At 46.5% G+C, this 22157-nt stretch overlaps 1 protein-coding gene across 1 annotated transcript in view; it reads left to right on the forward strand.

Annotated features, from left to right (window-relative positions):
* The window catches only part of wwox (WW domain containing oxidoreductase), a gene marked incomplete at its 3' end in the record, with an annotated part of 46466 nt that continues 24309 nt past the window's right edge, over positions 1-22157 (forward strand). Inside the window, exons 1-5 of the mRNA XM_084453202.1 lie at positions 1-162; positions 1064-1128; positions 1460-1517; positions 2434-2603; positions 12708-12814. Coding sequence (XP_084309328.1) covers positions 56-162; positions 1064-1128; positions 1460-1517; positions 2434-2603; positions 12708-12814 — 507 coding nt within the window. The 5' untranslated portion in view covers positions 1-55. The remainder of the gene's footprint in view (positions 163-1063; positions 1129-1459; positions 1518-2433; positions 2604-12707; positions 12815-22157) is intronic.

Raw genomic sequence — 22157 nt, forward strand, 5'->3', positions numbered from 1 at the left:
ACTGACAGACCTGCACAAAATACACCGAAAGGTGCAATTATTTAGCATCGTCGCCATGGCCGCTTTAAAGTATGCAGGTATGGATGATACCGACAGTGAGGACGAGTTGCCTCCTGGATGGGAAGAGAGGTCCACGAAGGATGGATGGGTTTACTATGCGAAGTAAGCGATTATTATTAGGGCTATGTTATTCTGCGCGCTGTACATAGGATACTTTTCAACTTGCTGTTTGCTTCTGTTCCAACTATCACTCATGTCGTGCAGATATGTCCCTAGCTAGCCTACAGTAACAAGCTACTGGCCCGTTGCCCATTTAGGGTTAGAAGAAGGTACATAACCAGGGGCTACATTTTGAGAATGCTGGTTTACAGAGCTGCCGATGTACTGTAGCTGTTGCCAGCAAGGCATTTTAAACTATATATTGGAGCGACATCATGCATTATGGTTGACATCACTCGGTTCTAGTGTCTGATGGATCTCTCTTTCTCTCCCTCTCCCTCCCTCTCTCTCTCTCTCATTCCCCCCTTTCTCCCACTCCTCTCTTTCTCCTCTCTTTCTCTCATCCTTTCTTCCTCTCTCTTCCTCCCTCTCCCTCCCTCCCCTCTTCAATTTGCTTTATTGGCATGGCAAATTTGTATATCTGTGTTGCCAAAGCTTTTTAGATAGTGTTTGTGTGTTTTTCTTTTTAGATACAGTAGATACATAGTGAAAGTGAAATAATTCTTATTTGTCATGCTTAATGCACAAGTGCACTTGACTCACACACGTGTAGTAACTTGACTTAAACACACGTGGTAATGTGGTAATGTGTTTGTGTGCGTGTAAGTGTAAGTACATATATACACAGCACAAATAGGTGTGTTGTGGTGGTGTGGTTGTGCTCCATGATTCACTCACTCACTCACTCACTCACTCACTCACTCACTCACTCACTCACTCACTCACTCACTCACTCACTCACTCTTTCTCTGTCTCTCTCTCTCCCCCTGTCTCTCCTCTCTCTCTCCCTCCCCCTTTCTCTCCTGTCTCCCCCTTCTCTCTCTGTCTCTCTCTCTGTCCTCAGCCATGATGAGATGCAGACCCAGTGGGAGCATCCTAAGACCGGGAAGAAGAAGCGCTGTGCAGGAGGTTTGTAACCCTAACCAGTCTGACCAGTCTAGCTTCCACCAGTCTGACCAGTCTGACCAGTCTAGCTTCCACCAGTCTGACCAGTCTAGCTTCCACCAGTCTGACCAGTCTAGCTTCCACCAGTCTGACCAGTCTAGCTTCCACCAGTCTGACCAGTGACCAGTCTAGCTTCCACCAGTCTGACCAGTCTAGCTTCCACCAGTCTGACCAGTCTAGTTTGCACCAGTCTGACCAGTCTAGCTTCCACCAGTCTGACCAGTGACCAGTCTAGCTTCCACCAGTCTGACCAGTCTAGCTTCCAGGTGTAACAAGTTGTTTTTATGTCCCACAGATTTACCATATGGATGGGAGCAGGAGACTGACAGTAAAGGGCAGATCTTCTATGTTGAGTAAGTCCTTCTGTTAACGCTTCTGAGTGAAGACTGATGATAACCAGATGACCAGTGAAAAGTATAAAGACATTTTCATAACTTGATAGTAATTATAGGGGTAAATGTGGGGTGAATGGATTAAGTTTGGGCACAACTTTAAGTTAGTGTCCGCCAAATTGTCTGCACAGCCCCATTGCAGCACATAACTTTGAATGTGAATCACCCTTTGCACTCATGTCCTCAGCGCACGATTTATACCAAATTTGTAACATAGATACCACTTCAACAAAGGGTTGGACTTCACCACACAAAATATGTTTTTAATCTTGTTTATGGTAATTGGGAACACATCTGCCCTGCCCATGGTCATATGATCACAGGCAAGTATCATTTCAGTTTTCTATAAAATCATTCATATGTCAAAATCTTTGGGGAACCGTTCCACTACAGCTATACCGCTAAATTGTAATACAATAGCAGTTCCTCTGTAAATACTTTAGAATGTTCCTACTACAGGTACTATTATATAATTACATACTAACTAAATAATGTTAGCTCAAGGTGTTTGATAGGGTATACTGACTTTACACACAAAAAACATGCTACTGTCAGTTTTGCTGTAGCTAGCTATGATGGTGGCCCACAACAGATGAGTTCTCTGGGCTCTGACCATGGATGTATTAAACTCTGGATGAGGCATTCAAAGATGGTGGCCCATCCATCCCAGTGAAAGCTCATCCAGTTGTTCCTGGGAGGGTTGGCCCTAACACCCAGAAACACAGGCTTTGCAGCCACCATAAACTCTAGTCAAACTTGTTTCTCTCCCTGTCTCTCTCCATCTTTCTCTCCTCTCGATCTCTCTCTCTAATCCACCCTCCCACCTCCCCCTCTCTCCTACCTACTGTTCTCCCCCTCTCCTCCCCCCTTCTCTCAGTCACATCAACAAGCGGACCACATACTTCGACCCGCGGCAGGCCTTCACGGTGGAGGACGTGCTGGTGAAGCCTAAACGCTACGATGGGAACACCTCGGCCCTGGAGATCCTGCAGGGGCGCGACCTCTCAGACAAGGTGGTCCTCATCACTGGGGCCAACTCTGGGATCGGTGAGTTTGGGCTGTTTAGTCTTTCCCGTTTGGACATTGTCCATGGCTGCGTTCCGAATCACGTACTTCCATACTATATAGTATGCCAAAAATTGATGTAGTATGTTCCAATATATAGTATGTCACATGCAGTATGGCAAAAATACCAGGATGTCCTGGTCGTATTTTGCAGTATGCAAGTCAGCAGACTTTTCTGGCTATTCTGACCCACAATCCTGTGCTCAGCGGAAATTATGTCACATGTGCGAGTCGCATCAGAGGTGTTTTGATGAATCCCAGCTGTGGATGAATGTCGCCTCATGGACAGCGACAGATGTGGTCATATTTCAAGGCACATTTCATGTTATGACAAGGTAGTATGTCCCAATTGGATGCATACTGCGTGCAAAGTACGTACTTTCTAGGGGAAGCTGTAGTACATACTGGTAGTAAAAAGTAGAAGTATGCGATTGGGAATGCAGCCCATGTTTTCAGACATCCTGGGACAAGGGAACTAAGTGCAGCATCTGTATTTCTCCAGCAGGTGTCCGTGTTCTCCCTGTTCTCCCCCCCTGCACATGCATGGGCCTCAATCTCTCCCTTTAAACCCAGCATTCATCAGCAATAGCCTGCAAAATGATACACTAGACTCAACAAATCATTTACTAATACCAAAAATGATTGTATTGAAGTTCATTAACGTGGCTGAATTGGATGTCATTGTTAACTGAAATGAATGGCGTCCATTTGTGCCCAGCAAATGCACAGCTCACTGTATAATGTTCTGGAAACAAAGGCATTTCCTCGTTCTTTTAGTGGAAATTAGTACAAGTAGCAGCCATTTATTGAGTCTGGCTGCTTTGTTGAGCAGCGATAACGGCAAATTGATGGACATCATATAAACATAAAAGCGTTAATTGCCTTTTTATTTAAATCATTCCTTTTTGTGTGTGTCACGCTGGCGTGGTTGCTTTGTGTTTATCAGCTCTCTGAGGAGAACTGGGGAGCCTCAGTCAGGACTCATTACTTTCCCCTATGTCTGGTTTGTTTGTTGCTTTAGAAACAACAGAATGAGATGAGGGTTGAGAATGGGTTTTTATAAACACAAAAAAGTGGGAATGTTGTAAAGCTGCCATCAGATCTGTATCAATTTCAGCATTAGAACTTCCTGGCAAGGGGCCAGTCAGCCTGTCTGAGCAGAGCAGAGTGATTCAGGGGTCAGTCAGGATGTCTGAGTGTAGCAGAGTGATTCAGGGGTCAGTCAGGATGTCTGAGCAGAGCAGAGTGATTCAGGGGTCAGTCAGGATGTCTGAGCAGAGCAGAGTGATTCAGGGGTCAGTCAGGATGTCTGAGTGTAGCAGAGTGATTCAGGGGTCAGTCAGGATGTCTCAGTGTAGCAGAGTGATTCAGGGGTCAGTCAGGATGTCTGAGTGTAGCAGAGTGATTCAGGGGTCAGTCAGGATGTCTCAGTGTAGCAGAGTGATTCAGGGGTCAGTCAGGATGTCTGAGCAGAGCAGAGTGATTCAGGGGTCAGTCAGGATGTCTCAGTGTAGCAGAGTGATTCAGGGGTCAGTCAGGATGTCTGGGCAGAGCAGAGTGATTCAGGGGTCAGTCAGGATGTCTGAGTGTAGCAGAGTGATTCAGGGGTCAGTCAGGATGTCTGGGCAGAGCAGAGTGATTCAGGGGTCAGTCAGGATGTCTCAGTGTAGCAGAGTGATTCAGGGGTCAGTCAGGATGTCTGAGTGTAGCAGAGTGATTCAGGGGTCAGTCAGGATGTCTGGGCAGAGCAGAGTGATTCAGGGGTCAGTCAGGATGTCTGAGTGTAGCAGAGTGATTCAGGGGTCAGTCAGGATGTCTGGGCAGAGCAGAGTGATTCAGGGGTCAGTCAGGATGTCTGAGCAGAGCAGAGTGATTCAGGGGTCAGTCAGCCTGTCTGGGCAGAGCAGAGTGATTCAGGGGTCAGTCAGGTTCCGTGTGACGTAGCAGACTGCTCCCTCGGACCACAGGTCATTCCCACTAGGACAAGAACAAACTCTCCCTAAAGAGGATCAGAGCTGGCTAGTCTCTGGTGAATAAGAGCCAGGTCTGCTGGAGCCTGAGAGGAAGGTAGAGTAGTGCTGGATAGACGGATGCTGGATAGACGGATGCGAGTGGAGGAGAGCAAGGCACTGATATGCCCACTAGAGGGCAGAGTTGCTCTGTGACTCTGATGGTGTCCAGTAGTGTTGCACTGCTTCACACACGTGTGCCTTTGTTTCACTTCATACACACAGCTGCTCAGTTGGTTACAGATGGTTGTATCTTGCTTGTAAATGAACTATTTGCTCCAGTATTTTCATTTCTCTAGTAGATAATTCTCTAGTTGATTAGTCCTATATTTGTGTTGGAATTATTAGAATTGTTACAATAATATATCTATTTCATTATTGCAATAAAAACATTCACACCGTAATTGGTAATATTTTCAAAATCATGATAGTATTTTTCTGAAGTGGCAATTCCTAATGTATAACATTTATACAACCTAACATTTAGACACCCCTCCTGTCCTCTCCCCCCAGTACTCTAGGTATTAATTACAGCATGCCGATAGTAATTGCCCCCACCAGCAGTCCTCTGGGATCCCTGTGGCCTAGTCGTTAAATATGCTCATGCCAGTCCGGTACTGAAAATTATAAGTGCATCAATAATGTCTCACTTCTAATGTCAAGGCTATTTTATTTTTTGTTTCCATAGAAATGCATGACATTTTGTTCTCACAAAAGGTTCATGATATTATCAGATATAATAGTTTCGCAATATAATTTGATTTTCCGTTTCATTGTGTTATAATCTAGGCCTAATGCATGTGAAATACTGTATTACTGTAAGTGTGGGCTGTACAGGGGGGACCAACCCATACAGGAGCGTTGAAGGTTTCAGCCGAGCGTTCATCCTGCTTCTCCGGTCGTTACATTAGTCTTCCTGTCTCCGGCTCCCCCTGCTCATTTAAAAACCAGTAACCTGGACTGTCTTTAATTGTGATAATGGAAATGAATGATCATCGGTATCTCTCTCTCTCTCTCTCTCTCTCTCTCTCTCTCTCTCTCTCTCTCTCTGAGAAGGTGTGACAGTGGCCTCCTGTGGTAGTTCCATCTCTTCTCCAGCATTGATCCACAGAAACAGTGACCCTGGCCAGTAGGTCCACCTGTTGTCACCACAATACTTTCCCCCAGGAACTAGGAACCTTTCGGGGTAGTAGCTGTGTTCTCACTGCAGGAACCAGGGTCTAAAGGAAAGTACTGGGGAACTAATTTCCCCCCAGAAAGTCCCTATTGATCCCCAGGAACAGTGACCCTGGCCAGTAGTTCCACCTGTAACCAGCATTGATCCCAGGAACAGTGACCCTGACCAGTTTTCATCCCCAGGAACAGTGACCCTGTCAGGCCTTCATCCATCCCCATTACTGGGTCCAGCTTTACCCTTCACTCCGTTCCATTCAGCTAACTCTAAGGCCTGGTTCATAGTCGAGGTAAACAACGCAAGCTACGTTGTGAACGCAAGCTCCAACATGACTCGAGCTTGCGTTCTGTGTTTTCACTGTTAGAAACACAAGGAATTGCACTATTGCTTGCGTCAAGTACCAAATTTCGGCATGACACACGCAAGGACGCAACGAGACCTTGCGTGGCCTTGCGAAGCTTACGTTGCTTGCGCTTATGTAGTTTGCGTCGACTATGAATCCGGCCTAAAACTTATTTAGCCTACTGTCCAGATCTCTGTGGGACTATTTGTCCTTAAAGAGCCACCATCTGTAGAACCATGGTGGCGGGGTAGTCTGACTTCCTTTGTGTCACTTTGAACACTTTCCTATGCTGGATGTGACAGAGCTCTGTTAAAACCATGTACCTTGTGCTCTATCTGTTAAACCCATGTTCTCTGTTAAACCCATGTTGTTCTCTGTTAAAAAAAACATGTACAAATATTTTTGAGAAGGTATAGGCCTATATAATTGGATTTCTATATTTGTCCGATTTTTTATCATTTTGACGAAGGCTAGGCCTATATCAGATTCAGATTCAATTTGAGAACCTATTACCATAATTGTCGATATTTTAACAAATTAATCTAATTAATTTACAGTAGTTTTGGTTGTTTTAGAACACCAAACAGAAAGTATATAGACTATTATATTATTTCCCAATGTAATATCGTTATTTCAGAAATAGGCCTATTTGTCATTTACAAATTATCTTATTTTAATTGAGCTTTTCTGCACTTTGTCTTGGTACAGTAGACTTCGTCTAAAAATGCTGAGTGTTTTCCCTGCTACCGAGCAGAAGAGTGTCTGGCCTGCGTCCGTCCGGCTGCTGCTGTGGGTCTCTCTGGATGAGCAGCGGTGTGTTGGGACGGGGAGGGACTCGCTGTGGGTCTCTCTGGATGAGCAGCGGTGTGTTGGGACGGGGAGGGACTCGCTGTGGGTCTCTCTGGATGAGCAGCGGTGTGTTGGGACGGGGAGGGACTCGCTGTGGGTCTCTCTGGATGAGCAGCGGTGTGTTGGGACGGGGAGGGACTCTGGGCTTACGGAGCGGAGACTCCCTAACGTGGCGGTCCCAACATCAGTCCCGCCCTGGTTTAGGGTCTGAATGTTGTTGTTTTTGTATTCCTGGAGGAATAACGTGGTGCCGTGTTTGTGCTGATCCCGGTGTTGTGATCCCGGTGTTGTGGGAGTGGATTAGGCGGCAGCATGCGCAGATCCCTGTGAGCCGGTGGTGGATCACAGCGCGGGAAGGCTCTGTCTGCGCGCGCGGCTCAGAGCCGGGCTTTGCGGCTGATCATTAGATTGAGGCAGATTTGCTTTAGCATAACTGCCATTAAATTGGCTGCAAAGCCCTGGTAGGCTATTTACTGCCGCTCTGTTTATGAATAAGGAGCTTCTTAAAGAGGCGCTCAGCCAGGCGCCAGGCCCAGCGCCTGTAATGCATTATTCATCCCGGGAGGGATTAGATGGATGAAAAGATGTTGTTGGTGAGGGCTGCATGTGGCGCCCCTGTCTCCCCGTGAGTGTGTGTGGATAGGTGTTTGCTTATATGAGGTTTTCCTGACATTGAAAGTCTGTGTGTTTATATTTGTGACATGGTGTGTGTGTGTGTGTGCGCGTGCGCGCATGCGTGAGAGAGATAGAGAGAGAGAGTGTGCTGATTGTGTCTTTTCTCAGCAAGTTTTTCCCCCCTGTGGGGCAGGTGTGTGAGTGTGTGTGTGTGTGTGTGTGTGTGTGTGTGTGTGTGTGTGTATGAGTGAGTGCGTGAGTGAGTGAGAGCATCCTGTCCCCTACTCCTCTCACTGGCTTGTGTAATTGTACTGTAACTGAGAAACAGAGACGGTAGGGAGTCATATAATGTCCTCTCGCTGATGAATGTATTTATTGGTGACGTAACGAGGAGCAGTTAGTCAAATTATGAAACTTTTATTTACCTTGGATGAAATTGTCTATGCGGATCCAAACTGGTGTAACCTGCTAGAGAACTTTGATTTAGGCCATAATAAGGTACCATGATGATTACCACTCTAATGCAGTTTAACTGGAGTGGTGAGTTTTATACAGTTTGACTGGAGTGGTGAGTTTTATACAGTTTGACTGGAGTGGTGAGTTTAATACAGAATACAGTGTTGTGTGTGGGGGCAGCAGCATCATGGCAGCGGACGCCAACAGGATGGACAAGCTGATTAGGAGGGTGGACTCCTGGTGGAGAGAAGAATGCTGGCCACACCTTTTACCCAGAAATCCCGCTGTATTACCGTTAAGAAGATCCCTCATCATGCCGGCTTGGCTTGTTTACACTGAACCAAACAACGCCAGCGTAGTGACGCCTCGTGTGTGATTTCAGACAGTATGCTGGCACTCCAAAATCAGAGGCGTTACCCTTTTCACATACAGTGTTTACTAGCAGACAAATGAGACAACAAACTATAGTAGACAGGCTTGGCGGCATTTCTGGGCCTGGGCCCGGTTTAAACATGGAACTGTCTTATTAAGTTGCCTGGGTCCGGTTTAAACCTGGAACTGTCTTAATTAGTTGCCTGGGTCCGGTTTAAACCTGGAACTGTCTTAATTAGTTGCCTGGGTCCGGTTTAAACCTGGAACTGTCTTAGTAAGTTGCCTGTTTATAAGTGAACTAATTGCTAGTTTTTTGAATTACAAATTGCATGAAGTTACATGAAGGGGCATTTTAGATGACTTGAGAAAAGAGCCGTGTCTCTCTCTCTCTCTCTCCTGAGAGAGAGAGAGAGAGAGAGACAGAGAGAGAGACAGAGAGAGATAGAGAGACAGAGAGAGAGATAGAGAGACAGAGAGAGAGAGAGAGAGACAGAGAGAGAGACAGAGAGAGAGACAGAGAGAGAGACAGAGAGAGACAGAGAGAGACAGAGAGAGAGAGAGAGAGAGACAGAGAGAGAGACAGAGAGAGAGAGAGAGAGAGAGAGAGTGAGAGAGAGACAGAGAGAGAGAGAGACAGAGAGAGAGAGAGACAGAGAGAGAGAGAGAGAGAGAGAGAGAGAGACAGAGAGAGAGAAAAATAAGAGAAATAAGATTTTATTTGTATTTTTTTTTGCTTGCTTTTAGAATGAGAGTGAATGAGTGGCTTTCTGTTTCCAGATTAACATGTGTTTGTGTGTGTGCGCGTGTGTGTGTGTCCATGCGTAAGTGTGTGTCCGTGCGTGCGTGCGTTTGTGTGTGTGTGTGTGTGCGTGCGTGCGTGTGTGCGTGCATGCGTGCGTTTGTGTGTGTGTGCGCGTGCGTGCGTGCGTGCGTGCGTTTGTGTGTGTAGAGTGTGTGGTAGTGATCCTATTCCATTGAGCCAGTCCACCTGTGTACCAGAGGAGTGTAGGACAAACAAAGCGTGAAATCACTAAAAGCTTCTCATTACTGGAGCGCTGAGAAGGCACACACACACACACACACACACACACACACACACACACACACACACACACACTACTACACAGCCACCCAGAGCTGCATCCCTGCTTCAGACGTCCCACATACAGGTAGAGCAGATTCCAGAGTGCTAGCTAGCCTTTATCTCAGGGTTTTATTAATGGTGCTAGCTAACCTTTATCTCAGGGTTTTATTAATGGTGCGAATGAAACAACTCTCACGTGATATTGTGTTATATTTAATGTATAGTGTTTTTTATTTTTTTATTAAGGGTCTTTCTTTCTGTCATGTTCCACAGTGGGGGTGCGACGGCCAAACCGCTCCCCAGGTTGTACACCTGACCAGGAACTGATGTCATCCCAGTTTCCTGTACAGGCGACATGAGCGTGAGGGCGGGGTGCCGCTGTAAAGCAACGCCACTCTTGTTATTTCACAATTAATGTCAAGCCCAGGTTATTTGTCATCACAGGAACACAACTCAGACGGCGCTGCGGTTGTCGCTGACATTCTAATTTGTCCTCCATTATGGAAAACACTGGTGTCCATTAATTTCACTTTCATGCTTGGTTCACACAGCAAGATGATGAGCTTGCCTTGTTTACCAAAACTGCATGGTTGCCGCTCAGTTGTAGAGTGATGAGATGCCTTTTATCATTATGAAATCTATTTTATTTTGTCCCATTTTAAGCTTTCTCTGTTTTATATTTTCAGGCTTCAGATTTTTACAGTTTTACAAATTTATCCCATAATATTTGTTCTATCGGAGTTCTTTAGCATTTCCCTCAGACATAATTAAGCATCCCACCACTAAGAACAATGCTGGCCAAAGCTCTTCTTCTGTCATTTTGTTTTTATTTTCATTTCCTGTTCCTGTGAGGGCCGTGATCTAGGGAGCTGCTTTCTCCATTACACCTAATAAGGTGTCATATCATTTAATTCCATGCTTCACTTGTCAGAAAGTGCTTCCAATCACAGTCTAATTTACACTTTTAATAGATATTACTCTTTAACACTCTCCTCACAATTAGGCCTCCTAGTTTTTCACTTAATGAAAATCAGATTAAGACGTTTAATCTAATTACAGCTCATTTTAATCCACCTTCTGCTACACACTGTCTACTAACTGACCAGGTCATCACTCTCTCTGGTACAGGGTGTCTACTGACTGACCAGGTCATCACTCTCTCTGGTACAGGGTGTCTACTGACCAGGTCATCACTCTCTCTGGTACAGGGTGTCTACTGACTGACCAGGTCATCACCCTCTCTGGTACAGGGTGTCTACTGACCAGGTCATCACTCTCTCTGGTACAGGGTGTCTACTGACTGACCAGGTCATCACTCTCTCTGGTACAGGGTGTCTACTAACTGACCAGGTCATCACTCTCTCTGGTACAGGGTGTCTACTGACTGACCAGGTCATCACTCTCTCTGGTACAGGGTGTCTACTGACTGACCAGGTCATCACTCTCTCTGGTACAGGGTGTCTACTGACCGACCAGGTCATCACCCTCTCTGGTACAGGGTGTCTACTGACTGACCAGGTCATCACTCTCTCTGGTACAGGGTGTCTACTGACCAGGTCATCACCCTCTCTGGTACAGGGTGTCTACTGACCAGGTCATCACTCTCTCTGGTACAGGGTGTCTACTGACTGACCAGGTCATCACTCTCTCTGGTACAGGGTGTCTACTGACTGACCAGGTCATCACCCTCTCTGGTACAGGGTGTCTACTGACTGACCAGGTCATCACTCTCTCTGGTACAGGGTGTCTACTGACCAGGTCATCACTCTCTCTGGTACAGGGTGTCTACTGACCAGGTCATCACTCTCTCTGGTACAGGGTGTCTACTGACCAGGTCATCACTCTCTCTGGTACAGGGTGTCTACTGACTGACCAGGTCATCACTCTCTCTGGTACAGGGTGTCTACTGACCAGGTCATCACCCTCTCTGGTACAGGGTGTCTACTGACCAGGTCATCACTCTCTCTGGTACAGGGTGTCTACTGACCAGGTCATCACTCTCTCTGGTACAGGGTGTCTACTGACTGACCAGGTCATCACTCTCTCTGGTACAGGGTGTCTACTGACCAGGTCATCACTCTCTCTGGTACAGGGTGTCTACTGACCAGGTCATCACCCTCTCTGGTACACACACTTAGTGAGCATGGACTGTTTGCCTGTCAAGTCTTGGTTGGTTGGTTGGTTGGTTGGTTGTGTGTGTGTCTGTGTGTCTGTCTGTCTGTGTGTGTGTGTGTGTGTGTGTGTGTTTGATTCATTTTATTAATCACGGATTAAGATTTAGTTCAAACATGAATATTTCGAAATAGTCATACGACTGTTTTATACCATATGAACATGCAGAGGAGAGTTATTCAGTCTAAAGGCAAAGGAACATATGATATTGGGAAAAGTTCATCTCCTAAATGAATTCAACCTACGGGTTGAAATGACCTATTTAGACAGTTTGAAAATATAGTTCTGCGTCTATCTCCAGTTCCAGTCTTTTATCGTGATGCTGTGGATGGAAGTGTGTAGTCCAGGCCTGATAAAGCTCCTATCAGCCAAGCTCATTTGATGGTTGAAATGTACTTATCTGGGACTCTTTGAAGTGCCATAGTATCACACCAAGGTTGGATTTTGAGGTTTTATCAGTATTATATTATTATTTTCAACAAGTGTATTCACTGTACAGTAACTTAACTAGCCTACTAGCTACTAGATAGCTAGCATTCACACTGACATCCTTATTTATTTGTCAGCATGATGAACACAGTTGGTCCACTATGAGTGTGTTTGTGTGTGTAACAGCAGAGGTACCTTCAGAGAGAGCCCATTGCTCAGCTAGACTGTTCTATCACAAATCATCTTATTAATTCAATCAGTTTCATCACTTCAGAGAAAATGATTAACTTTCTCCACCAGACCCTTTGGGTTCCTCAGTGATATGGTTTTATGGAACATAGATATGGATAGTAACTTCTACCCCCCTGCTCCCCCCTGCCCTGGCCCGCGCCACCCCCCAGCCATACTTCCACTATCTAAAGTTATCTCTCAAAATACAAGTAACTTATTTAGCTTCATTCTCTCTTTCTATCTCCCCTCTTCCCCCTCCTCTCTCTCTCTATTTTCTCTTCCTCTATCACCACCCCTCTCTCTCTCCCTCTTTCTGTTCTCTCTCTCTCTCCCCCCTATCTCCCTCCTAAAGGTTTTGAGACAGCGAAGTCCTTCGCCCTCCACGGAGCCCATGTGATCCTGGCCTGCAGGAACCTGTCCCGCGCCAGCAGAGCTGTGGGCCTCATCCAGCAGGAGTGGGTGAGCAGAGAGAGGGAGGGGGAAACGGAGGGGTTGGGGGCAGTGATGGAGCGAGGGAAGGAGAAGGCAGGTGATAAATGATTACCTGAGATTACGGCTGTCGGAGATCAAGGAGAGTGTTTAGGAGCTTAGGGAAGTAAACGAGAGAAGTGTGTAGTGGAGCGGAGAGAAGCAGAGAGGCAGCCACCAGCATGGGGGGGAGAGCACACTCAGTGCAGAGAGAGACGGAGAAGAGAGAGAGAGAGTGTGTGTGTGTGTGTGTGTGTGTGTCTACTCCATCGTATGTTGGTTTAGAACGTCAGGTTAAAGACGTAACTCTTCACCCCATGGAAATGTTTTCAGAGGGAACGGTAAACTCGCCCTCTCAAGAAGAGCAGCAGATTCCATATTTCTGTCTAGTGGAATCCCAGGACTACAGGTTAATGAATATAGGGTCCTAATATCAGAATAAATCTCCTCAGGCGGCATTATTAATAGAGAGCAGGATTAATTTCTCAGATGATGGATGGCCCCTCCCCCTCGTCCCACGCTCAGGTATTTGTGATAAGAAATCCTTCTGAACAGAAGGTCATCATCTCTGCTTCCAGGTCAGTCTCAGAGCTCCACCCAGGAGGGAGCTGCAGTCACCATAACACACTGCCCTAACCCTAACTCTGTCTCTCTCTGTCTGTCTCTCTCTCTCTGTCTCTCAATGTCTCTCTTTCTCTCTGTCTCTCTGTCTGTCTCTCTCTCTCTCTCTCTCTCTCTCTCTGTCTCTCTCTGTCTCTCTCTCTCTGTCTCTCTCTGTCTCTCTCTTTCTCTCTGTCTCTCTGTCTCTCTCTCTGTCTCTCTCTGTCTGTCTCTCTCTCTCTGTCTCTCAATGTCTCTCTCTTTCTCTCTGTCTCTCTGTCTGTCTCTCTCTGTCTCTCTCTGTCTCTCTCTGTCTCTCTCTTTCTCTCTCTTTCTCTCTGTCTCTCTGTCTGTCTCTCTCTCTCTGTCTCTCAATGTCTCTCTCTGTCTCTCTTTCTCTCTGTCTCTCTGTCTGTCTCTCTCTCTTTAGAGCTGTGTAGCATAGCATTGTGTTGTGTCATGACACGGCGTGTAGCAGTCAGGTCACAGAGGGGTCTTAGGCGAGATCAGAATAGCCATTTGACGTTGGGAAGAGCAGGATCGAAGGTCACCCCATGAAGGTCGTCACACGGCACTCTGCCGGATTAGGCTGCTGAACCAACAGTTAACGCAGGGGGGTCGAGAAGGTCATGTAGGAACGACTGGGCCCTACGCAGACCTATATCACTGACTGTGTATGTGTGTGTGTGTGTGTGTATGTTAAGTGTGTGTGTCTTCTGAGCAGCTGTGTGCCTCCGGGCCACTGGGCCAGACGGTACCTGTCTCTCGTTCCTCTCACAGAGACGGCAGGTTAAGCTGCCGGTTAACAACCAAAGCCTTGTGTGTGTGTCAGTGATTTATTCTTCCTGATTGCCTCTAAAATTCTGCTTATCTTCGAGTCCGCCGGATGCCCTCGGAGACCTGTAATGGCGTCTCCCGAGATCCTGGCCTTGATTGGAGGGCCAGCCAAGGCTGAGTAGAATACCACACGCTCCTCTCTCATTTCTTTTTTTTTCACCCAACACCCCCCCCCCCCACACACACACACACACACACACAGCAGAGATGTTAATGAGCTGCCTTGTAAGGGCGTTAATTAGCCGATTGCTGTTTGTTTGTGTGTGTGTGTGTGTGTGTGTGTGTGTGTGTGTGTGTGTGTGTGTGTGTGAGAGAGGAGAGCTCTTGTCAGGGTGTGTGCTCTGGAACCAATTAGGGTGAAACCCACTGTCCACAGAGGCTGCTGGGAGAACGAGCCCCCTGCCTGCAATGTCAAACAGCAACACTAACACAGGACAGACGGCCGGACAGAGGCAGGCATACAGACATGCCTATGGGACCATGGTTCTTACAGTATAAGTTAACATTACCAGACATACGTACACACAGACTGACGAGGCTTTCTGCACTCCTCTCAGCTCTGCTATTTCAGGTGGGATAATGAGAAAGTGTGTGTTACGTGGAGATGCTGCTGCTTCAACGTGTGTGTTTGTGTGTGTTTGTGTGTGTGTTTGTGTGTGTATCTTAGTAATCAGGTTTGGCTGTAAAAGGAGAATGCTTGTTTTCGACAACCTGGACCTTATTTACGGCATATTATAAGATGTTTGACTCACAGAGATAACTTTGGTGTAATTCGGAGGCCTGTAGAAGAAATTTAAAATCCAGCGCGAGCCAAGTATATCCATGTAATGGCGGCGGACGGGGCGCTGAGAATGCAGCTTCTAAAAAATCTATTTTCTGCCACGAAACGGTTGTTTTCATCAATCTGTCTTTATGAATCGCTAGTTGTGCTTGCATAGGGCGAGGGCTTGTTGTGGTTTTTCACATACCTCTGTAATATGATCTTTAGAGGAGGTGTGTGTATATCGGAGTGTCTGTAGATGGTGTCTGAAAGGGATACAGGAGAGCATCTCAGATCCTCCGGTGCTCTGCTCTGCCCTGGAGAATCCTTGTCATGGAGGAGGTGAAAGGTAGACGGAACGCTCTCTCTTTCTTAATAACTCTCTTTTGTTCTCTCTCCCGCGGGGTTCCTGCTGCTACTTCTGACGAACGGTTCTAACGTAAGAGGATCAAAGATAAAGTAATGTCCGGCCGGGAACAGTAATGAGTTGTATTCTGTCAGGGTGTAGTTTCCTGTTTCCACGTCTCTGTCTCCTCTAACCAACACTGAGTCTCTCCAGACACCTGTGTGTGTGTGTGTGGGGGGGGGGGGGTTTCGAGACCTTGTTGAAGCCCTGTGTTCAACCTTGAAGGCCCCTTGGTCCAGATGATCACAGACTCCAACACAGTTCTCTCACTGACACCCAAGCTAGCTCCATACAAGCTGCAGTGAGGCTGGATTTAGGGTGTAATGGTTTAGATCTAAATCTAACCAGTCTAATGGTTCAATCTGACGAGTGGGATGGTTCCGATCTTAATCTGCCTGGTTTTATGGTTCAAGATATTTTTATTGGATTGAAGATGGCGCCCGTGGTGACTTGCCGTCCGCCCCGCTGCCCCACTATATTGCTTGCTGCTGCCCTGTTTCTTTGTGTCTGTCGAGATGTGTCTGCTCTACTGGTTCATGATCGCCAAGCTCGCCTTAACATAAGAGCTTCATCGGAGACTTAATGGCTCTCTAATCGCCCTTTGCTGGATGCCGATCTACAATCATTTCCTCCCCCTGTGCTGTGGGACGTCCCAGCGTACCGCCGTGTGTCCATCCCCGACGGGAGTGCTGTCAGCGGATCCGGCCCGCCCCCCCGGAGTACCTGCACCGGCTGTCTTGCGCCCTTCCCTCCAAAAAGCGCCTTAGAAGACGTGGAAAACGAGGTGGTGTGCTCGTCCGACTCAAGGCATACCTGTGAGCCTCTTCTGCGATCGTTCAAACATGCTGTGGTGCAACCTTTAATCAAAAAGAAAAATATTGACCCCTCCACTCTCTCAAACTTTAGGCCCATATCTCAGCTACCTGTCCTATTTAAGGTTCTGGAGCGAGTAGTTCACACCCAGCTGCAGTCGTTCTTAGCCAAGCATTACATCCATGAGATGCTCCAGTCTGGCTTCAAACAGACACACAGCACTGAAACTGCCCTGCTGAGGGTTTTTAACGATTTGATTTTAGCTGCTGACTGAGGTAGTCCTGCCGTCCTGATGCTTTTAGACCAGACAGACGCTTTTGACACTGTGGACCATGTGATCCTGATTCAACGAGCAGTCTGTGGGCATCACAGGATCTGCCCTATGTTGGTTCAAGTCCTATCTGACCGATCAGAGCTTCTCAGTGCAGTTAGGACATTTCTCCTCCACTACCGCCCCTCTGACCTGTGGAGTCCCTCAAGGTTCCATCCTGGGTCCCATCTTATTTTGACTCTACATGCTGCCCCTAGGCTCTATTTTTGGAAAGCATGGAATCTCCTTCCACTGCTACGCTGACGATGTCCAAATCTATCTGCCACTACGGTCCAAAGGCAAGGACTGTATGCAGCCATCACTGGACTGCCTGAGTGATGTCAAGTCTTGAATGAGCTCTAACTTTCTAAATCTTAATGAGTCCAAGACTGAGATCATCCTTTTCGGACGACACGCTCCCTCAACCTGCTCTGTCGATGCCCTGGGCCCCTTGAGCTCCAACATTCGTTCCTCTGTGAAGAATCTTGGAGTGTTTTTTGACAGTGATTTTAAATTTGATAAACAGATCAGTGCTGTAGTAAAGACAAGCTTTTTTCAACTGTGTCTCCTAGCTAAGACCAAGCCCTACCTCTCTGCTACTGACCTAGAGAGGGTGATCCATGCCTTCATCACTACTAGACTCGACTACTGTAAGATGTTGGAAGACTAGAAGTCTACTGCCCTGTATGTTGGCATGGATCAGTCTTCCCTCAGCCACCTACAGCTTGTCCAGAATGCTGCCGCTCGCCTCCACAGGCAAGAAAAAGCGTGACCACATCACGCCAGTCCTGGTCTCACTCCACTGGCTCCTGGTCCGCTTTCGATTAGATTTTAAACTCTTGCTAATGGTTTTTAAAGCCCTAAACGGCCTGGCTCCTCTGTACCTCTCGGAGCTCCTGCATCACCACACCCCAGCCAGAGCCTTCAGGTCTGCTGACCAACTGCTGTTGGAGGTGCCTAAAACCAGACTTAAGTCTACAGGCAACAGGGCCTTTGTGGCGGCTGCTCCAGGCTATGAAACAGCCTGCCCCTTCACATTAGATCCTCCCAGACCCTTGAGTTTATTTTTTTTTTTTTTTTTTTAAATCCTCCCTTAAAACCTACTTTTTCTCCCTGGCGTTTTAACCTGTTCTCAAGCCTTGTTTATGTTCAATGTCTGATTGTTTGCTGTAATTTCCTTGTTTTGTTGTGAAATGTTTTTATCTAGGACCCACCTTTGTACAGCACTTTGGTCGACTGATGTCGTTTTAAACGTGCTCTAAATAAATTTGATTTGATTTATTGTACTGTATGTCTGAAATTGTGTATGCTGCCTTCTTGGTCAGGACTCACTTGTAAAAGATAGCAGCAGCAACATTTCCCTGTAACTGGACATTACACATGACAAATAATACTAGATAGATAGATAGATAGATAGATAGATAGATAGATAGATAGATAGATAGATAGATAGATAGATAGATAGATAGATAGATAGATAGATAGATAGATCCCTCCCTCTATCTGGTCTAATGGTTCAAGATCTTAATCTCACTGGTCTAATGGTAAATCTGACTGGTGTGATGGTTCAATTTAAAGAACGCCTGCAGACATCTAACCCTTCCAGTCCCAGACAGTGTCATCATTAGACTAGGTGTGTGTGTGTGTGTGTGTGTTTGTTTGTTTGTTTTAGGTATCTCTGGTTTACAGTATCATCAGTGTGTGTTTATCAGAGAGTTACTCCACTCTTACGGAATCAGACTAACCTTACACACACACACACACACACACACACACACACACACAGACACTGTACACCCTAAACCATGTTTCATTAGAGAGAATCCAGACAGCATGGGGTTCATAAATCAAGTGTGGGATGAGGTTCTTCATTTACACAACGGCGGCACGTTGGAGTCATATGACTAATGTGTGACTGTGGTCCACATAATTTTTCACATCACTTTAATGATATTCATTCTCTCCCGATGTTGTGTATTGTTATCATTGCACCAATGTTTGACTTGCAGATTGGAATTAAATTACAATTATTTTTAGAATATATAATATTGATTATGAAAATTACACTTTATTTTGCTGGTTTTCCAGCTGGTTGTCTAGGTCTGGCTGGCTGGTTACCTGGCTGGCTGATTCTCTGACTAGCTGGTTGTCTGGCTGACTGGTTGTCTGGCTGGCTGATTCTCTGACAAGCTGGTTGTCTGGCTGACTGGTTGTTTGGCTGGCCGGTTGTCTGGCTGGTTTTCTGGCTGGTTTTCTAGTTGTCTGTCTTGTTGTCTGGCTGGCTGCTTGTCTGGTTGACTGGCTGACTGGCTGCTTGTCTGTCTGGCTGTGAGGAAGGCTTGTTGATATGATATTGCCATTAGGAATGCTCATATGGTCATTTTCAGAGCAGATCAGTGTTTTAATGGAGTGTGAAGCAGCTCTGTGAAACGTGTTGTTGATCAGCTGCTGCAGCCTAAATGCAGTTCCTCGCTGTTCCAGATTGTGTGTGTGTGTGTGTGTGTGTGTCTGTGTCTGTGTCTGTGTGTGTGCGTGTGCGTGCGTGTGTGTGAGAGAGTGAGTGAGTGAATAAATGCTGGTCCAGATCAGGAGGAAGCAGGTGTAATGTCCGACTGTAAGCCAGCAGATCAGCAGGGGAGAGGGTTAGGGTTAGGTCATATTACAGGCATGAATCAGGCCAGAAAGGTGTGCATGCACACACACACACACACACAAACACACACACACACACATATACTGAAGAAAGATGGCCTTCCAACACTCCTGGGCTGGGATAACGCACACACACACACACACACACACACACGCACACACACACACACACACACACACACACACACACATTTTAATGACTTTATTTGTGTTCACATAATTCAAACAATAATAGATGCGGAAGCATTGGGCACTCACTGACTGCCATACATTACATCACTTAGCAGACAGTCTATGGATACAGGAAGCAACGTCCATATGTGACGACTTCCAATTTTGGCTTGGGCATTCCTGCCATCTGTAGACCTTTCACCACTAGTCTGTGGACATTTCCTAGGCTACCAAATATAAACACCAGCAGTTTACATTTATACCCAAGCTGCGTGATCGCGTCTCTGAGCATTCCAAGATGGCGACTTCTCTACTGTCCTCATCAGAGAGGAGGAGAGGAGAGGGGGAGAGGGGAGAGGAAAGGGGAGGAGGAGTGGGGAGGAGGGGGCTCATCCATTACCTGCTACACTAGACTGATCAAGACCCATGAGCTGTGAACTCCACCTCCCAGCAGCACTGGTGGCTACGTTAGGGAGGAGAGAGATGGAGTTGAGACAGCAGGTCTATAGGCCCACAGGGCTACGGTATAGACACAATATAATATATTATTATAGATGATACAGTACTGATACGATATCAGTCTGATACTGTATTATAGATGATACAGTACTGATACGGTATTATAGATGATATAATACTGATAGTCTTACAGATTATACAGCACTGATACTGTATTATAGATGATACAGTACTGATATGATATTATAAATTATACAGTACTGATATAGTATTTTTAGATGATAAAATACTGATACCGTACTAATACAGTATTATAGATGATACAGTACTGATAAAGTATTATGGACGATGCAGTACTGATATGGTATTATAGAAGATACAGTACTGATACAGTTGTACTGATATGGTATTTTATTACATGGTTCTCTATTTCTCAACAACTGACCGACGTTAGGGGCAACGGAGAAATGTGGGGCAACACTGTTTAGTCATTGTTATCTAGCTAACGTTAAGCTAATTCGCTGGCGAAAGCAGGCCTAACTTTACTACTAGGGAAACAACTACATAGGGTAAACAACAACAACTAGATCAATTCGGCCGTCAACTTCCTCCTCCCCAATGCCCCATTTAGCCTTAAATTTCACACTCAATGGAAACATACAATTTAATTTTTTATTTAATTTTTTTATTTATAACAAGTAACAAAGCAACAGTGTCTGGCTACTTAACGCTGAGACGTTGATACGGAGCCAGGCAGCAGCATTGGTGGTTGATAGCGTAGCTACATTAGCTGAAGCCAAAATAAACATGAAGTACAGATGCATCTCAGAAAATTACAGTTAGTGTGTGTGTGTGTGTGTGTGTGTGTATGTGCGTGCGTGCGTGTGCTTGTGCGTGTGTGTTTGGTGGGATGAGAAAGATGAATGTCTCAAATCATAAATTACCATGAGGATCCACAGACCTGGCCAGACAGGAAGTAGAGACACGTTCACTTCCTCATTAACAGTCCAACATTAGGAGTCCCATCAGGGTCATAAAGCACTAGCCCAACATGCAGAAGAAATGCCTAGTCAGGATGTGGAGGCCGGCCGACCCTAATAAGTCGACTCCCCACACTCATTTAGTATATTGGTATGAGTGGGATTGGGAGGATATTGGTATGGGGGTGAGGGGCTGTTTTGGTCCGGGTTTGGGGGGGGGGGGCGGCAGGGCCAGGGGAATACAGAACCAGAGTCATTACCATACAGTACTACAGATGGGAGGGGGGGTGTCCTGGGAGACTGGCCTTGTTAGGAGGGAGGAAAGACACTCAGCTAGCATGAAGACGGAGGAAAGACACTCAGCTAGCATGAAGACGGAGGAAAGACACTCAGCTAGCATGAAGACGGAGGAAAGACACTCAGCTAGCATGAAGACGGAGTAAAGACACTCAGCTAGCATGAAGACGGAGGAAAGACACTCAGCTAGCATGAAGACGGAGGAAAGACACTCAGCTAGCATGAAGACGGAAGGTGGTCAGACAGAGAGGCTAGAGCTGGAGGGGAAGGACACTGGAACAGTGAAGGAGTTGAGATGAGTGGTACAGTACACTCTACATACTACAGTGTAGTATAGGACAGTATAGTACAGTAGGATCTAGAGCAGCTAGTGGTTGTACAATAGGATCTAGAGCAGCTGCTGTTGGTGAGAACAATGTTATTTCTCTTTTAGCCATGATTAATACCTCTACTAAGCTTATGTTGCAGTGCCCCCCCCCCCCCCCCCAATGCTGCTACTAACACCAGTATGTTTCAGACCTATGGGGAACACTGGTGGTTGTTTGGTTCTTTAGTTCCTCAAACAAACCAAATCTACAGTTCACACACTCTCCTTCCTCTCTCTCTCTTTTTCTCTCCTCTTCCCCTCTTCCTTCCCTCCCTCTGTCTTCCCACACTCATCCCCCGCCATCATTACCCCTCCTTTCTTCCCTCCCTCATCCCCCTCTATCTCCCTCCTCTCCCTCCCCCCTTCCATCCCTCCATCCTCCTCTCGGCTCTCCCTCCGTACCCCCCTCCCCTCACCACAGGAGCTGCTTGAGACACTGCTGTCCAGCTCATTCATCAGCTGGGTTTGATTCCCAGGCTCTGTACCATCCCCTCCTATGCCCACAGTGAGTGAGAGAGAGAGCGATGCAGCCAGTGGAATTAATTACTGAAGATCAGCAAGTTTGCTCTGTTGGCGTGCTGATGGGCCAGATGGCTTCCCACTAGGTGAACACTTTGATTAATGTCTCACATGCGGGAGTTGTTTTTTTGTTGTTGCTAATATTTGATTCTGATAACAGAAA

Source organism: Borostomias antarcticus (genome assembly GCF_949987555.1).
Source record: "Borostomias antarcticus genome assembly, chromosome: 18".
NCBI classification, from domain to species: domain Eukaryota; kingdom Metazoa; phylum Chordata; class Actinopteri; order Stomiiformes; family Stomiidae; genus Borostomias; species Borostomias antarcticus.